The 15482-nt window shown below is 49.1% G+C and overlaps 1 protein-coding gene across 1 annotated transcript; it reads left to right on the top strand.

Moving 5' to 3' along the window:
- Positions 1–525: 525 nt before the first annotated feature.
- cdc7 (cell division cycle 7 homolog (S. cerevisiae)) lies at positions 526–12917 on the top strand. Its single transcript, XM_088927631.1, has 12 exons — positions 526–626; positions 1287–1361; positions 2287–2373; positions 2544–2679; positions 4768–4861; positions 4953–5095; positions 6215–6449; positions 7272–7361; positions 8099–8280; positions 9085–9167; positions 11723–11872; positions 12342–12917. The coding sequence occupies exons 2-12, from the start codon at positions 1304–1306 to the stop codon at positions 12647–12649; spliced, it is 1566 nt and encodes a 521-aa protein (XP_088783757.1). The 5' UTR covers positions 526–626; positions 1287–1303; the 3' UTR covers positions 12650–12917.
- The last annotated feature ends 2565 nt before the right edge of the window (positions 12918–15482 follow it).

Consider the following 15482-nt stretch of genomic DNA (forward strand, 5'->3'; position numbering starts at 1 on the left):
ATCAGGAAAGGCCAGCCTTTCCAGTCCATTACAAGACTATGACCTTCATTACTGAACTAATGCTTTATTATCACAGCTGCTACAGATCATGTGATAATTAAGGATTATCCCGTCGCCCACTTATCCAGCCTCACATACTCACCTGGGAAAGCTGTAGCTAGACACTTGGGATGCAACAAACAACAACACCATCACATCAGACTGGAGGAACTGGATTGTGGGCTTCGTGCAGCAAACAGACGGGCAAGAGAAAGGGTCGATCATGCAGTTCGATTCAGTGCCTACGGGCATGACAAATTTACAGAAGTTTGGTGGAATATATATATATATCATCATCAACAACAGCCTTGTGTGTCTTTCATTTGCATTTTGCATTGCAAAGAGCCGTTCGTGCACAAGAGGGGTCGCTTGGCGTGAGACCGCCGCTCTGTAGGGATGAGGGGCGGCGCGGTCGCGTCGCGTGCCGACGCACAGCCCTGGAGCGAGCCGGACGCTCCCGCGCGGCGCGGCGCGGCCCCGCCCCCTCCCCCCGACGTCACGTTTGCGCGGGCCGCTCGGCTGCGGGAGGAGGAAGAGAGAGGCGGCCGGCCGGCAGCAGCGCCCGGGCTCCCCGTCCCCATACTGAGGTAACGGGGACGCCTCGGTGTCTCCAGATGAACGGGGTTAGCGGCGAGGGTACTTTCGGAAGTTTTGTGCTGGGGTTCTTTAGTAAACACGACGCTGACACCGGTTATAACCGCGTGGCTGTTTTTGCGGGTCGACTCCCGGGGTTTGTTTACAGAGCAGTCCTGCTAGGGGCTCGTAGAAGATGAGTTGTGCGCTCCCCCTCGTAACGTCATTTTGTAGCTCATCCTGAAGTTTGCGGCGTGAATCGACTTTCCTGCGAGTTGTTCGCCCACTCAAGCGGCTGTGGCTGCGCCCCAGCTATCCGTTCACTTCGGGATGGCGTTTTGACAATTAAAGTTCCCATTAACCGTTGTGCCACAAGCCGTAGTGTTAAACAAGTGGTACACATGCCCTCCCCCCCCCCCGATGGTCGCACGCTGCGAGCTGTCTGGGGGAGCTTATTGTCCTTGCTAGCGGACGGCCCGAAAACATCTCGGGTTTTTCCCTTCTGCGATACTCAGACGTGATCATTTGACAAAGACAAAGAGAACAGTGCGTAAAAAGTAGAAAACCTCATCGGCCTTGACGTGTGTATGTGTGTGTGTGTGTCTGTGCGCGTTATTAGGTACGTATTTGAACCTAGTCCAAAAAAAAAAAAGTGTCTTTCTGTTGTTCGTCAGGTTTCTGTCTATTGGAGATGGAGTCGGCTCCCTTGCAGATGAAGCCGGAGGGGCGCGTTGGAAACTACATTTCGCGTAAGTGGGAGAGAGCTGCTGCCTTCCAGTAGACCCCAAAAATAAGCTTGCAAAAGTTTCCAGCCAGGCAACCTGTTGCTTCATTGAAGGATTTGTCTCCAGGTCCCCAGGGCCGAGGTTGCAATACTTATGACACTTACATTGCACAAGTAACTGATGGGTACTGTACGTGCAGCAGAGCAGGATGGGGTAGTGATGTTCAGCACAGTTTATTTGTCGTGTGCTGAACAAGTGCAGTGAAGTGCTGATTTGCATGTGTGCTCTGATAGGAAGACGTAAACACAGAACAGCAGCAGCAGCAGCAGCAGCAACAACAAAGTTAAATAAGGTACAACTTAAATACAAGTCAGACAAGCAGCGCAAGAAGAGGAAAAAACATGAGTGTGAGGCAGTGGTAGGGGTAGAGTTCAGTCATCTGACAGCCTGCGGGAAGAAACCGCCTCTGAGTCTTGAGGTTTGTGTCTTTATGGTCCTGTAATCCCTACCAGAGGGCAGGGGGGTGTACAGTACAGTGATATAACAGACGCCGCATGCTGGAAGTGTGGCGCAGGTGCTGTAAGGATTTGAGCAGTGTACTGACGGTGTGGATACCCAGAAAGCATCCCGTGTTGCCATGGTGAGTCTCGAGTCAGCGCTGAGCTGTTGTGGTTGTGGGGCGCTCCTCTCTGTACTGGCTGTGCAGGCATGGGTTTGAGGGATGGGGTGTCGTCTTCTGACTCCCGTTCCCTCCAAAGCTGTGATTATTTGGATGTATTGATTTCTGAGGTCTGGGTGGCTTACTGGCACACGGGAAACCACACGTGCATTGAATTCTGAAGTAACCTCTTTGTTTTGTAACTCTGAAACCTTATAGTTGCCTTCATATATATTTGGTTTGGACAAAATATTGTTTGGTTTAAGTTGTTTTTTGTTTATTTTCTTACAGGAGAAATCAAAACGGATATTGAAAGCTTGTATGAAGCCATACCCCAGCTCTTCAAAATCTTCGTCATATTGGATAAAATCGGTGAAGGTCTGAACTGCATTAAGTATTTTCTAAAATTATGAACTTATTCTTTCGCTTAAGAAGCTGGAGTGCTGTAACCGAGCAGCTGTAGTCTCGTGGTTTGGCAGCCAGAGCCAGTGTGTGGGGTCTGTGCACGCCGGATGTGTCATAGAAGCGTTTGTGTTTGGGATTAACAGGTACCTTCAGCTCGGTGTACCTGGCGGAGGCGCAGATGACGTCTGGGGCGAAAGAGAAGTTTGCTTTGAAGCACCTGATCCCCACCAGCCACCCGGTCCGGATTGCGGCAGAGCTGCAGTGCCTGACTGTGGCAGGGTGAGTCCTGTGCCCTCCGCCCGTCGCCGCTGCTGCTGTCGCGGACCTGAGCAGTAAAAACAAATCGGCCAATTTGCCTTTAAGAGCAGGCCTGTGTTTGACTGGAGGACCAGGCATTCCCCTTCCGGTGATGTAGATATTTTTCAGGCAGTTCTGGCTGTGATTTATAAGTCTGGGGTCTTCCCATGCCTCTGTTAGAATGTGGCTTCTCAACCTCAGGCCCTCCCGACCTGCACTGCTGCAGTAATGGGCTGTGTGCCACTCTGGTCCTTTCTGTTTCGATGCTGCCAATTAAGAGAGAATGCAGGGCCCGGCGGCTGCAAAACTGCAAAGTGGACTGGATGGAAGGGCGTGCCCCTGAGCCGTCTCGTTGCAGGGAATCGTGCTACGCATCCGGTAGGGGGGCGCTGCTCCAGCCCTCCAGGGCCCGGGTGCGGGTGGTTTTCCAGATCCCTTTAAACGGGGTCGACAGATTGACGATGTTTGAAAAGTGTCAAATTGGTCTGTGTAACGCGCGCAGGGGCCCAATTGGGTCGTTAAGAGCAGAGGTGGAAGGAAAGCCGCAGCTGGCCGGCCGAGCCGGAGAGGCTTGCCCACGTGGTTACCATGCAAGGTGTGCACGCCACTCGCTCGTGTGTGCAGTGTATGCCCACAACTGCAATGAGTTTCCCAAATAACAAAGAATTGTTACATACAGGTGGCCTTCCGTGTGTCTTGTTTCCTCTTCGGTTGCTGTACCTTAATTATGCTGATGAAAACGGCACGTTTTTGCCCCCTGCACATCGGGGTCAGATCATGTCAGAGATCTTAAGAGGCCTTGAGTGTGCTTGCCAGCAGGAGTGAGGCCATACTGGCACGTGTGTCAGATGTTTTGGAGGCTGGTTTCTTCCCTAATGGACCTGAACACAGCGAACAGGTTTTCTTTAAGGAGGTTCGTAATTGCTGTGCGAGCGAGCATACAAAAGTAGCTCTGTAAAGCACCATAAATTTTGTTTCTTAAATTGTTTTGGGGGGTAGGCATCTTAAAAGGGCAATTACTGCAAAATAGAGAGTTTTACGTTACTGCCCCATTGAATAATTTACTGCAAGTGAGGTAAAAACAAGTTAAAGCATGTTGTTTTGAAGTGGCTTCCAAAGAAGAAACAGTTTTCATCTGCTCTGGTGTGTGTTGTTATTATAGATCTGGCTGGGGACGGCTTTTGAGCAGTGTTGATCAGTAATGGAAAGACCTCAGGCTATAAAACAGCAGTCTGATTAAGTTTCATACAGTTGAGACTTCAGATCATTTGGAAGTCTGCAATATATTTTGTTTCTTTTGATTAAAAGTTCCCACAAAATGAGGGGGGAAAACAGAAGAGCTTGTGACTTTTCCAGATGTCCCGTGTGCTCATTATTTCAATAAACCCAGTTTTTGTCTCTCCTTTGCTCTTTAAAGGAATGAAGAATGGCCTTCCGCTCTTCTGCACTAACTATATTATTTCTGTGGAATATTAAATGCAGACGCATACTTAAACTGAACTGTTCTTAATCAGAGATCTTGTTCAGAGTGCATGGTACAGATCGTTAAGCTTTGCAGATATCTCCAGGAGTAAGTCATTAAAGGGTGTTAAGACTGCTTCATGTCATCCAGACTTGACGAGAGCATTCTCCAGTATTTTGCTGATACTCTAAGCCATAGGCCTACATGTCACTGTACAGCACGTGCATTTGCTGATTTATAAGATGCGTTTTTTTTTGCTAACAACTGGCCCATGCCAGGGTTTTGACGTCAAATGAAACGCCCACAGCTTAATATTGATTAAGAGTTCAGTGCCTTTCTAGAGCATTTTTCTTTTTGGTCTGACGCATGCAGTTTCTAAAGCCCCCGGCAGGGATCATCCACCAGCCTGCATGAAGTCCGTCCGTGGTTTTGTTTCTTGCCGTCCTTGAGCAGCTCCACGTCTTCAGGTGGGGTTTGTAGGAAACCCAACAGCCTTGTGCGATCTCACTCATCCTTCTTGCACCACGAGCAGGAGGAGAAGCCGAAGCGTGAGTCTGTATGGCTGTTGGGAAGATGTTCACGGGGGTTTTTAAACCTTCTCATTCTAGCGGAAAAGAAAATGTCATTGGGGTGACGTACTGCTTCCGAAAGGACGACCACGTGGTTATCGTCATGCCTTACCTGCAGCATGAATCCTTCGTGGTAAGTCGCTCAACCGGAATATCAGCGGACCTTTTTTTGTTTCAGAAACCACTTTCAGTAACGCGTGCTTTTCTTCTCGTGCTTCTTGCAGGACATCGTGAGCTCGATGAGTTTTGGAGAGGTGCGGCAGTACATGTTTCACTTGCTCAAAGCCCTCCGGCACATCCACAGCTTCGGCATCATTCACCGTGACATCAAGCCCAGTAACTTCCTGTACAACCGGCAGCAGAAGAGGTATGTGCCGTGTCCTCGCTGAGCTGCGCGGTAGCGGAACGTAGACTGTGCCCAAACCAAGCCAACTCTGCCCATCTCATCCACTCTGTCGGTCGTTTGTAACCCTGGAGTTGTGCAAAGTTCTCCTGTGGGAATCTCAGGGAATAACAGACAACACTGCAGGCAGCCGGCAGACAACCCCCCTGTGCATTTCCTGCTTTGTCCACCTGGTGACCCATCCTGGTCACTCGCGCATACTCAACTTGTGTGTGTGTGTGTAACACTTAACCCTTTCCATGTAACCAGATGGAAGCAATATCGCAAACTGAGGCGTCTAAGTAAATATTGCAATGCGATCTGTATTACGGCATGATAAGTGTGTTAAGTTCATCCTTGAGAGAATTATTATAGATGCTCAGTTTCAAACAGTGCTGCTAGTTTGCAGTTGACATGTAGCAAATGTTGAATTAATAACATCTGAAGCGAGCACTATAAATTGAATGCCTCTTGTGGCCTTTGTACCAGTACACATCATGCGGTTGGATGTTAATGGCATATGCAGTGATTTACAGGAAATTTGCTGCACTTAAGCGCTTCAGACCCGTTTAAGTCCCAGGTTTTAAGTGTTTGATTTGTTCATTTTAAAGGAGAACCACTTCTTGGATTGGCCCGTTGAGGTCAATAACTTCTGTCATAAGTCATAAGATCCAGCTTAGAGCCATCTGCCAGTCTCAGATCTACAATGCCAGCACTTGGTGGCAGCCTTTTGTTTTCCAGAAGCTTCTGCCTTCTACCCGATGGAAATCTGCCATTAGGAACTGGGGTTTTAATCTGTTGTTGGCGAGCTGGCCTGTTTTGATTGGACTGAGGCCCTGGTGGGCCCTGGTCTGTATCAGAGGACAGAAACGCTGCCTATGGAACATACAGTCCCTGATGCCTCACAGGGTTTGTTTTTTTATTGTTTGGGAGCCAAGAAAAAAAATATATTTTTGCATTTGCTTCGTAAACAGACCAGGGGGAGTGGAAACCATAGGAACCAGCAGGACTTGTTTGCCGGATTCCTACTGGCTGGTCTAGATGACGTGTGACGTCAGGTGTCAGGAGATGAATAGCGTTCCTGTTTCTCCCCAACACCTGCAGTTACGCTCTGGTGGACTTCGGCCTAGCGCAGGGGACCCCCGGTACCCGGATCGAGCTCCTCCGGGTCCTGAAGGCAGAGAGCCAGCAGGGAGCTTCCACAGATAACAGACCTCCTGCCCCCCCTGGGAGTAAGACGCAGCCCTGCAGGCCATCTGTGGACGACCGCCCTCCGCATTGCCCCATGAAGCCACCTGCCAAGAGATCCTGGTCACTCACTCAGACTAAACACAGAAAGGTTCTGCATCGCCTTGCGTGGGGAATGTGTGTGTGCATGCGTGTGGAACAGTTAACCCTTTCCTTGTGACCGGATTGAAACATTGAAGTAATATCGTAAACTGAGGGATCTAAGCGAGGGTGCGGATTAATGTGTGTTCGGCACAAGCCCAGAATAAGAGTATGAACCACAACATGACCCTGTTTTGCCCTGTGATTTAAATTAATAATAGGGTCTTAAAATCTTTGGTCCTCCTGTCCCCTCTCTGTCCGTTACTGAATTAACTTCTGTAAACTTAATTTACATCTGTAAAGCAAAAAACATTAAAATCTAGAATATGGTTCAAAGGACATTTCAGAAACCCTGGTTTTGAACAGAAAAACACAGGCAAGGAAAGTTCAACCCCACTGAAAACTTCTTTTGATGCATTGCCCTGTGTTACCAGCAGGGGGAGCTGCTGGTAAGAATCAAGTTGAAGATCCAGTTTGCAAGCAGAGGCTTAGCGTTGTAACATATGTGCAGAATTAAAGCTATTGTTGTCTCACTTGACGTATGCCTACACGAGTGAAACAGTTAATAATTCCTACCTTCAACATTAAGTGTGTATTTACAGGTAATATTAACTTCACCTAGCACAGTTGTGTTCTCGGCTTTTATGTGACGTTTTGCACTCTGCAAGGGTGTTTATGACTTTGTCTAGACTCTGCTGTGGGTTAATACACTGGAGAGTCACGGTGTGTGAGAGGTTTGCGAACTCTGTTTATTTGATTCCAGGGTTCCTTCAATGATAATAAAAAATAGGTGCGTCCTTGACAGAAGTCTAAAACTCTTTTAATATTCCAGGAATCGCAGTTGGTGAACTCGGCACAGCGCTCTGTGTTTGGGGAGAGAAACCTGAACAAGCTGAACACGCGTGAGGACTCCTTAGTCAAGGTAATGGAGGGGTTCCTTATCAGTTCAGTGTTGTCTGCCGAATGTCATTCCTCATTTGCCAGTGTCCAGTCAAGAGCTTGCGAAGACATAAGTGTTCAGATCTTTTACGGTTGAGTAGCTGTGTTTGATGTGTGGTTTCCTGTAGCCGTTTCTAAAGTTGAATGGGTTCATGGTGGTGGGAGTGTCCTGCCTGTTCAGGAGGAGCCGTAAGGATGCACAGTCTGTGACCTTATCCAAGAATTTGAAGGCATGCCTCCTCCTTGCTTACAACTACTGTACGGTATTTCACCATCAGCTGTGATTAGTTGAGAAATGCACTTGGGTCTTTGGCCGGCTGAGTTGTATAGCTGGAATGAGGCAAATGGCAAGCCTTTATCTCGGGGTGTAATTGTGAGTGTTACAGTGGCCTCCACACTTACTTACTTACACCAGGGAGGCTGCAGTGTATCTCCTACAACAGGCCTTATTGGCTGTAAGAGCAGTTGGCCTGTGGAATGAGACGGAGACTCCCTGCTAAGTGCTGGCTGCCCTGACTGCAGTCCAGTCCAGCAGTGTTTAACTGGCGTCGCCGAGCAAGCAGAGAAGCCGAGTGGAAAATAAACCTGCCCGTCACCTATGAGCCCCCAGTCCTCATCAATCAAGTCAGACTTGTTAAACTGGGATGACTGTGTGTGCGATGGGGGCTCTGGCTAAATTGGAAACACTAGTAGAAGGTTATTCCCTTTTTTTCCTTCTAGCCGGTGAAACATTCCAAGGTGCTGGACGTCGCGTCCCGGAAGATCGCGGTGCCGGCACGCCGGCCGGTCACTCTGAAGGGCGCGCCCGGGGCCCAGAGCCGCAGGCCGGCCGGTGGGTGCCCAGCCGGCCTCACCTGCAGCTGCCACGACACGGACCGCGTATGCAACATGTGCCTCTCCAGGTGAGCCCGCGCACGGGGCCACAGCGTTCTCATTTCATTTTCTCGTGTGCCGAGTCTGTGCAGGGAGCGCGTTCAGTACCCTTGGAGTACTTTGCACTTGTGCCGCACTTACAGACAGGCAGTGAAAGCCAGCAGGTGTGGGGATCCCCAGGATCAGGATTAGGAACCCCTGCTGCAGTTCCTCTCTTGCAAAGGGGCTGCTGGGGCGTGGAGTCCCCAGGACTTCAAGCTGGCACAAGTAACTCTTGAGCTCTGAGCAGCTTCAAACGCTGTAATAACAGCCACTTCGTATGAACGTTTTATCACACTGGCAGTCTGTGTGCATCGATGCTTTTAGAGAGCCAGTTGAGTTTTGTAGTGAAACGACCAAATTATAGCTATCCTTTCAGACATTACACAGAAAATATCTTGTCCAGGAAATTATGATTCACAGTGTTTTGTGATTTGTGTTTATCATCATAACCCCTCTCTTAGTCACTGCTCTGGTTTGAGGTATGAGCCGTGAAATGAAAAATAGTCAGAATCTTGATTTTTTTTAAAAAGAGACCCTTTTTTCACAAACAAACCAGAATGCATTGATAGACGGGTTGAGTTATACAGGCTTCTATGAATTATTCCATTTCATTGGAGCTGTTTGCTGGTTTGTGCCGTTTTTGCCAAGGATTCCTATGGGGAGCCTCTTCGCAGAGCGTCTTGTCTGACAGCGTCTGCTCCCTTTATTAATGTCCTGCGAGCGCTGCAGCTTCTTCTCCGAGCTGATGGGAGGACATTAACATCTGCTCTGTGGTTGGAAATGTGTTGCAGGAAACCGCAAGTGGCCCCCAGGGCAGGTACTCCTGGGTTCAGAGCCCCTGAGGTCCTGACCAAGTGTCCACATCAAGGCACAGGTGAGATGCTTGCACAATGTCTGCAGTTGCTATCCTGCACTTAAATCTAAAGTAAATTTGTAAATTTAAATCTCCTAAAACACAGAACACAATCTATCCAAAAGTAGATTGTTTGTGGGGTAATACTGGCTTATTGGCCCAGCTCCAGTCCTGGAGGGCAGCAGTGTCTGCGGAGTTTAATTCCCTCCTCTCTCCTGAAAGACCAGATTGAGCTGGACGGCAGCATACGGGCCGCTGTAACACTGCAGAGGTCTTCAGCTGTCAATGAATTAAAAAAAAAACGAGAGGTCCTGCTTTAGCTCATCTTCACTGGGCGTAAACGACTGGAATCCAATTATTAGTCACCAAAATTGCACCGCTGGATGGAAAGCCCTGTTACGTCTGTGACTGGTGATAAGGAATTGATCTGTCTTGAGTCCCTTAATAAGGTAGAAAAAAGGCTGGTCCAGTCATTCCAGTCACCACTGGAAATAGATCTTTTTTTACAGCTGATATCTTTCTTGTTTAACACTTGATCCATAAGTACCTCCCTGTAAATGCACATGCTTGTGAAATCGGCCTGAAAGATGAAGAACCTTTATATCTTTAGCTTCACGGGTTTCAGCTCCCATGTGGAATTCATCAGGAAGTGGATTGTGACACCATTAGTCCATTTCCTGTTTGTCAGTGAAGGCAAAGGCACATGTGATTGGAGGAGTTCAGCCCCTCCTCCCCGCGACTGCTGACATTTCCTAGATGACCAGTGATTCAGGTTTATGGAAAATGAGAACAGGCTGGTGTCTGTGAATGTAAACCTTAAAAAATGCATTCTGAAGAAATCTGCTTTCCGGTTATTGCGGTACTGCAGAAGACTTGCCAGCTGTAAAATGTCCCTACACGTACTACTTATGTGTATGTTGTGAAGGCCCATGCTATGTTCTGTTCACTAGAAGCACCTCGGCTGCGGTCTCTGTCCTGTTCCCTGGTGGTTCAGTGGAGCACGTCAGGGGCTGGAGAAGCATGTGCTGTGTGCGTGTGAGGACACCGACTGGAGACCTTCTGTTGTGTCTCTGTTTCTCTAGTTACCGTCTGTGCCTCTTCAGCAGGGGGGGTTGCTAGTGCTCCTCTAGGGAGGGCAGGATAAATCATCTGCATGACTTCTCCACAGTGCGCCGCGCCTGTGGAAGTCAGCTGCATGGGTCCCATTTGCTGCGAGGGGCCAGCTTCCCTGGGGGAGCGCCGTCTGAGGCTGTCTGGCCTCCTCCAGTGCTGACGGCCCCCACAGAGCACCACGCTTCAGGGAGATGGGAGCAGTGCAGCAGCCAAGCTCTGCCTTAGCTGTGTGCGTCATGTTACACTCGGGAGCGTATTCCAAACGGGAATCCCATGGCACACAGCGGAGAAGAGCGCCAACTGGGCGTGCCGTCACCGAAGGCCCCGCTGTTCGGCCGAGCTTGGGGGCGCGCGTGTTTTTATTTTTCCCCGTCGTTAGCAATTGCGGTGAAAAGGGCAGATGGCTGTGTTTTTGAAGACGCGCGTGGCAGTCGTGGGCCTTGCTTTGCCTCTCCTAATTGCAGCAGCGCGCTGTGCCCAGACCCCACCTGATCGCCCCAGCACAGGTGACATAGCCATCAGCCATCATTGTCATTATTCCAGCCGGTGGGAATCGGGCGCATAGTGTTTCCGTATCCCTGTAATGTGCTGTGTGCCCTGTGGGTGAAGCCTGCGAGGAGCCCCTCAGTGTTTGCCTTCGCTTGCATGTTCTGGAGCTCCGAGCTCCTCGAGCCCAGGGTGTTTCCCAGCCCCTGTGAGCAGACCATTCGTGGACCCATAGACACGATCCAGGCTGCTAAAACGTTTGGGAGTGTTCTTTTTCTTTCTTGTTTTCATCATATCTGGTGCTCACTGATAGGTTGATGATGATAGATGGAGGTTTTCCATGAAGGCTGAGTCACGTAGCGGACAGAGGTTAATTATTGAACTCTGCGATCATGGGTAGAAATCCGTGGTGTCAGGTCCTCTCCTCCTCTGTTGGAGACCTGGAGAACTCCCTTTTCCACCAGAGTTGCGAGTGATAATCGAGGTATTTGATTTTACAGTTTGGAATAAATGGAAAGCGGACAACTGTGGCTTTTGAGGGAATGTGTCTCCCTTTGCATTAAAAACCCAGGTGCTCTAGCTGCTGAAGGCAATGCTCAGCGTTTTGGAGGACAACAGCCCCTCTGTTATACTATGTACACTCACAGAATATAAAGACATTTCCCCTCCCCCTCGTTGTCCTCATCTGACGGAGAGACGTGATCTGATTCAAGAACGTGATGGGATATGGCTGGCACGTATTCGTTTAAAACCGCGCAATCCAATTCAGTTTCTATAGAAAACCGCATATTTCTGGTTCAGCACTGTCCATAGCTGCGTGTTCCTGTAATTTAATTCTATTCATATTAAGAAGAGTCTTTATTTTTTTTTAATGCTTTGGGCCCTTGATGACTTGTAAAGGCTTTGAATCTAAGAGTAATATGTTCCTTCTTGTTAGTCTAACACTTACTGGCCGGGCATTTTGTTCTGCTTTGTAGCGATCGACATGTGGTCTGCAGGAGTGGTGCTGCTGTCTCTGCTCAGTGGGAGATACCCGTTTTTCAAAGCAAGCGATGACCTGATTGCCTTAGCGCAAATCATGACCATTCGTGGATCCAAAGAGACAGTCCAGGCTGCTAAGACATTTGGTATGTTTGGGAGTGTTTTTTTTTTAATCTTCATCCCTACCAGTGGTGCTCGGTGATAGACTGGGGTTTTCCACGTCAGCTGTGTCACGTAACCAGCAGAGGGTAATTATTGAACTCTGTAAACTTGTAAGCATTTACTATAGCATAAAATAGCAGAATATTTTAGTTCATAAAAATGTCTGGGTTGGTGACAGTATTTTAGAGCCTTAAGATTTCAATTTCTTAACATTAATATCGTTGAACTCTAAAGGCTGCCAGAACAACAATTCCTGGGCAGTTTTGTCATACAAATTGTACAGGGAGGCAGCTTCGGTTTGTGTCTCATTCGCGGACTGCCTGTTTTGCAAGAACTGAATAACACCCGTCACTGGTCACTGCCGAGGCCCCAGGGCTTGGGATTTGCGCGTGCGGGAGCCCCTTGGGCTGGATCTGAAAGATGTGCCTTGCCCCCCCTGTTGGCTCTGTGCAGGGAAATCTCTGGTCTGCAGTCGGGAGCTGCCGGCCCAGGACCTGAGGACGCTGTGCGAGAGGCTGAGAGGAGCGCGGCAGCGCGCAGAGAGCAGGGGCTCGGACGCGTGGGAGGAGCCGTCTCTCGCCGCGCAGCTCGGCCCACCCCAGGAGCCCCAGCAGGGCGGGCAGAGGGACTCGGGCGAGGAGGGGTGGGACAGGGTTCCTGACGCTGCATACGACCTGCTGGACCGGCTGCTGGACCTGAACCCAGCGACGAGGATCACGGCGAGCCAGGCTCTGCTGCACCCTTTCTTCCAGGGCCTGTGACCCTGTGACCCCGCTTCCCGCCGCAGGAGAGGCAGGGCGCCCCGTGGGCCAGCAGCTTACGGCGCCTGTCTGGACTCTGGAGATAAACGGGGCCCGCGGGCCGGCGGGCAGCGCAGCTTTCCTGCTGTTTTTATCCCAGCGCGGTTTACACCGTTTTAACTGAACCGTTTGTACAGCCCTGTGACGGATGTTGTTTAGTTTTACATTTTATTCTTTCCTTCGTGTTTTAGGTTGAAAGAATTGTAATAAAAACGAGGTTTTAAAAAAAGCATTTTTTTTTTACTTCCGTACAGTAGTGGGAAAACAGAAGGAGGTGCGTTTAAAAACGACTTTTTTTATACAAAAAGAAGGGGGAATGGAAGAATCTAACCTGCTTTATTGTTCAATACCAAGAGAATAGTTGATACCATACTTCTTTCAAGATCCATTCGAGGTCCTTGGCTTAATTGGCTACTAACACACAAACGAACTTAATGGGCCGAGTTGCAGCCTCTTGTTTGTCCGTAATGAGGGGGATGGGTCTGTCTGAGCAGGCTCATCCCATCCCTGAGTTGGGATCTTGTGAAGAAAGAAAGGCTTTGGATCTTATTCAGTTTTCCACTGAAGTTCTCTTGCCGATTCAAACGCTGTTAAAAGGCCTTGGAGGAGTCCAGAGGAAGATTTCCTGTGACACCGCCAGCAGGAGAAGCTGGAAGTGGCCGGGGGAGGGAGGCGAGGGCTGTGGCGGTACAGCGAGCTGAAAGAGGGCGCTTCATGCCACTGATGAAAGAGGTTTTAAGGGTTTCTGTAACGCAGCGCTGTGGAGCGGCATCAAAGCAAGAACAGAGAGAATGCACTGAAAGGAAAAGATGAAGGTAAAGCAGGAAGCAGGGGCAAGTGCTGAAATAATCATGCACAGGGCCAGCTGAGCTGTAAAGAGCACCTGAGGCTTTGAAATGTGGCTCTTGAGTCGCTGGACAATGAAAGAGACAATGTCTTGGGGTTCAGGGGTCACCAGATCAGATCCAGCATTTGTGCATTTCAAAGGGCCTATTGAAATCCTCCCTGGGCAACATAGTACTAAGCTGTGGCTTTCTGCAGGAGAGCATAATGAACCAAAATCACCAATGGCCCCTGCATCCCCCCCCACCAGAAGAAGTCAAGATGTCAGAAAAAAAACGGCACTGCAGAAATGGAAACGGGGGCTCTGGTTCTGGTGCATGCTCAGACTGTTTATCAAAATTACATCCTAGTGTCATGGCATGGCTTGGTCCATGTGTGTGCTGATCACCATGAGGTGCTCTCCATGCGGGAGCCTGCCTTTCCTGTTATCCCAGGATCTTCTGAACAATTGTCCTTGTCTGTCGCTTTTAATATATTCACATAAATAAGCCGACAGTTGCAACAAGGTTTTATGCATTAAACCAAACAATGTAATTTTCAGAACCCTTTAATCATTGCTGGAAACCCAGCCAAAGACATCGTAAAGTTCCATAAACATCAGGAAATTAAGTTCGGAAAAACATCAGTAACCAGCAAAACATCTGGGCTCGGAAGGGGTACGTTCTCTATGTTCTGTGTATGTTTTCAAATGCGTGTTTCTGAGATCTTATCTTAATCTAAGATACATTTACGATGCTCGGTTGAACCGCAGCTGAGCCCCTACAACCCGCAGGCTGAAGCAATTACTGTTCAGTTTCATGGGTTCCATGCTGTTGCATAACACACCGTTCTGAGTGCAAGGACAGTTACTGAAGCAAACCTGGTCTGAGCCTCTGTGAGGTCAGAGGTGAGCGGAGTTAGTACAGCTGACCCGGCTGTTGCACTTGACTGCAGGTGACGAGTGTGTCTTCCGGGAGAACAGGTGTCCAAGGAACAATACAGCATTCTCAGCTTTTCCTGATGGAATTAACAGTATCCTTTTGTTTTTGTTTTTTGTGGGACTGCACGCATTGTCCGAATTCCTCCATCCAATTCCCTGCACAGAGAAAGCAATGCGGAGCAGTGCAGCTGTGGAAGAGAGGACCTGATCAGGCCACATGTTTTGCTGTGTCGTGCTCCTTCCTTAACGGAGATCCAAGTTTTGTTTACGCCACTGAAGAGCTGTTGTGCCGTCAGCCAATGAAACCCTGCCATCTTGGGATTGTGCCACACACTGAGATGCATCTGTTTTTGGAGAAATTTGGCAGAGTTAAACCTAAGACTTTAGAAAGAAGTTCATAAAATTTTCTTCAGCATTTCTAATGCAGACAAATTGCACGTTTCAGTTTTTCTGTACTATGCCCTGCACGTTCGGTCAGCTAACTGGGGTCCAGAGCTTGTCTCGGTCCTGGGGGAACAATTCAGAGTGGTTTATTTGGGTGAAAATGTAGAACCGCAAACATAGGAAATCCACAGCCTAACCCTATTTAACATGCTTTTCAGCGCACGCAGGCTTTCCCTTGCCTTGTGCTGTAAGCTGTAGGTGTAAAAGCAAACACCCAGCTTACACGTGAAGGACTTCAGCAAAACTGCTCGGAGAATAAGAAGAAAGAGTTGTTAACATAAGAGTCGCTTGTAATAAATTCTCCCGGGTCGCAGCCCCTTGATGTTTTTATTACACCGGCCCTTATAAGGTGAGGAATCCTTCTGGGACAGCAGGCCCAGCCCAGAGCCAGCAGGGCTGGAGGGGGCTGTTTACTTTAAGGCAATCAAGCCCATTTGAGTCAAACTCATCACAGGATCCTCTAAAGCGACATTAATCGCCGCGCTCCCTGGCACCGACCCCACCAGAAAACTGTTTGCAGATGTGCGTGCGTTAATGCCACGGAGCCACGCCCCCCGGCTCGCAGCCACCTCGGCTGTTACGTGGGAG

The sequence above is a fragment of the Atractosteus spatula genome, chromosome 11 (genome assembly GCF_055471065.1).
Source record: "Atractosteus spatula isolate fAtrSpa1 chromosome 11, fAtrSpa1.hap1, whole genome shotgun sequence".
Taxonomy (NCBI): domain Eukaryota; kingdom Metazoa; phylum Chordata; class Actinopteri; order Semionotiformes; family Lepisosteidae; genus Atractosteus; species Atractosteus spatula.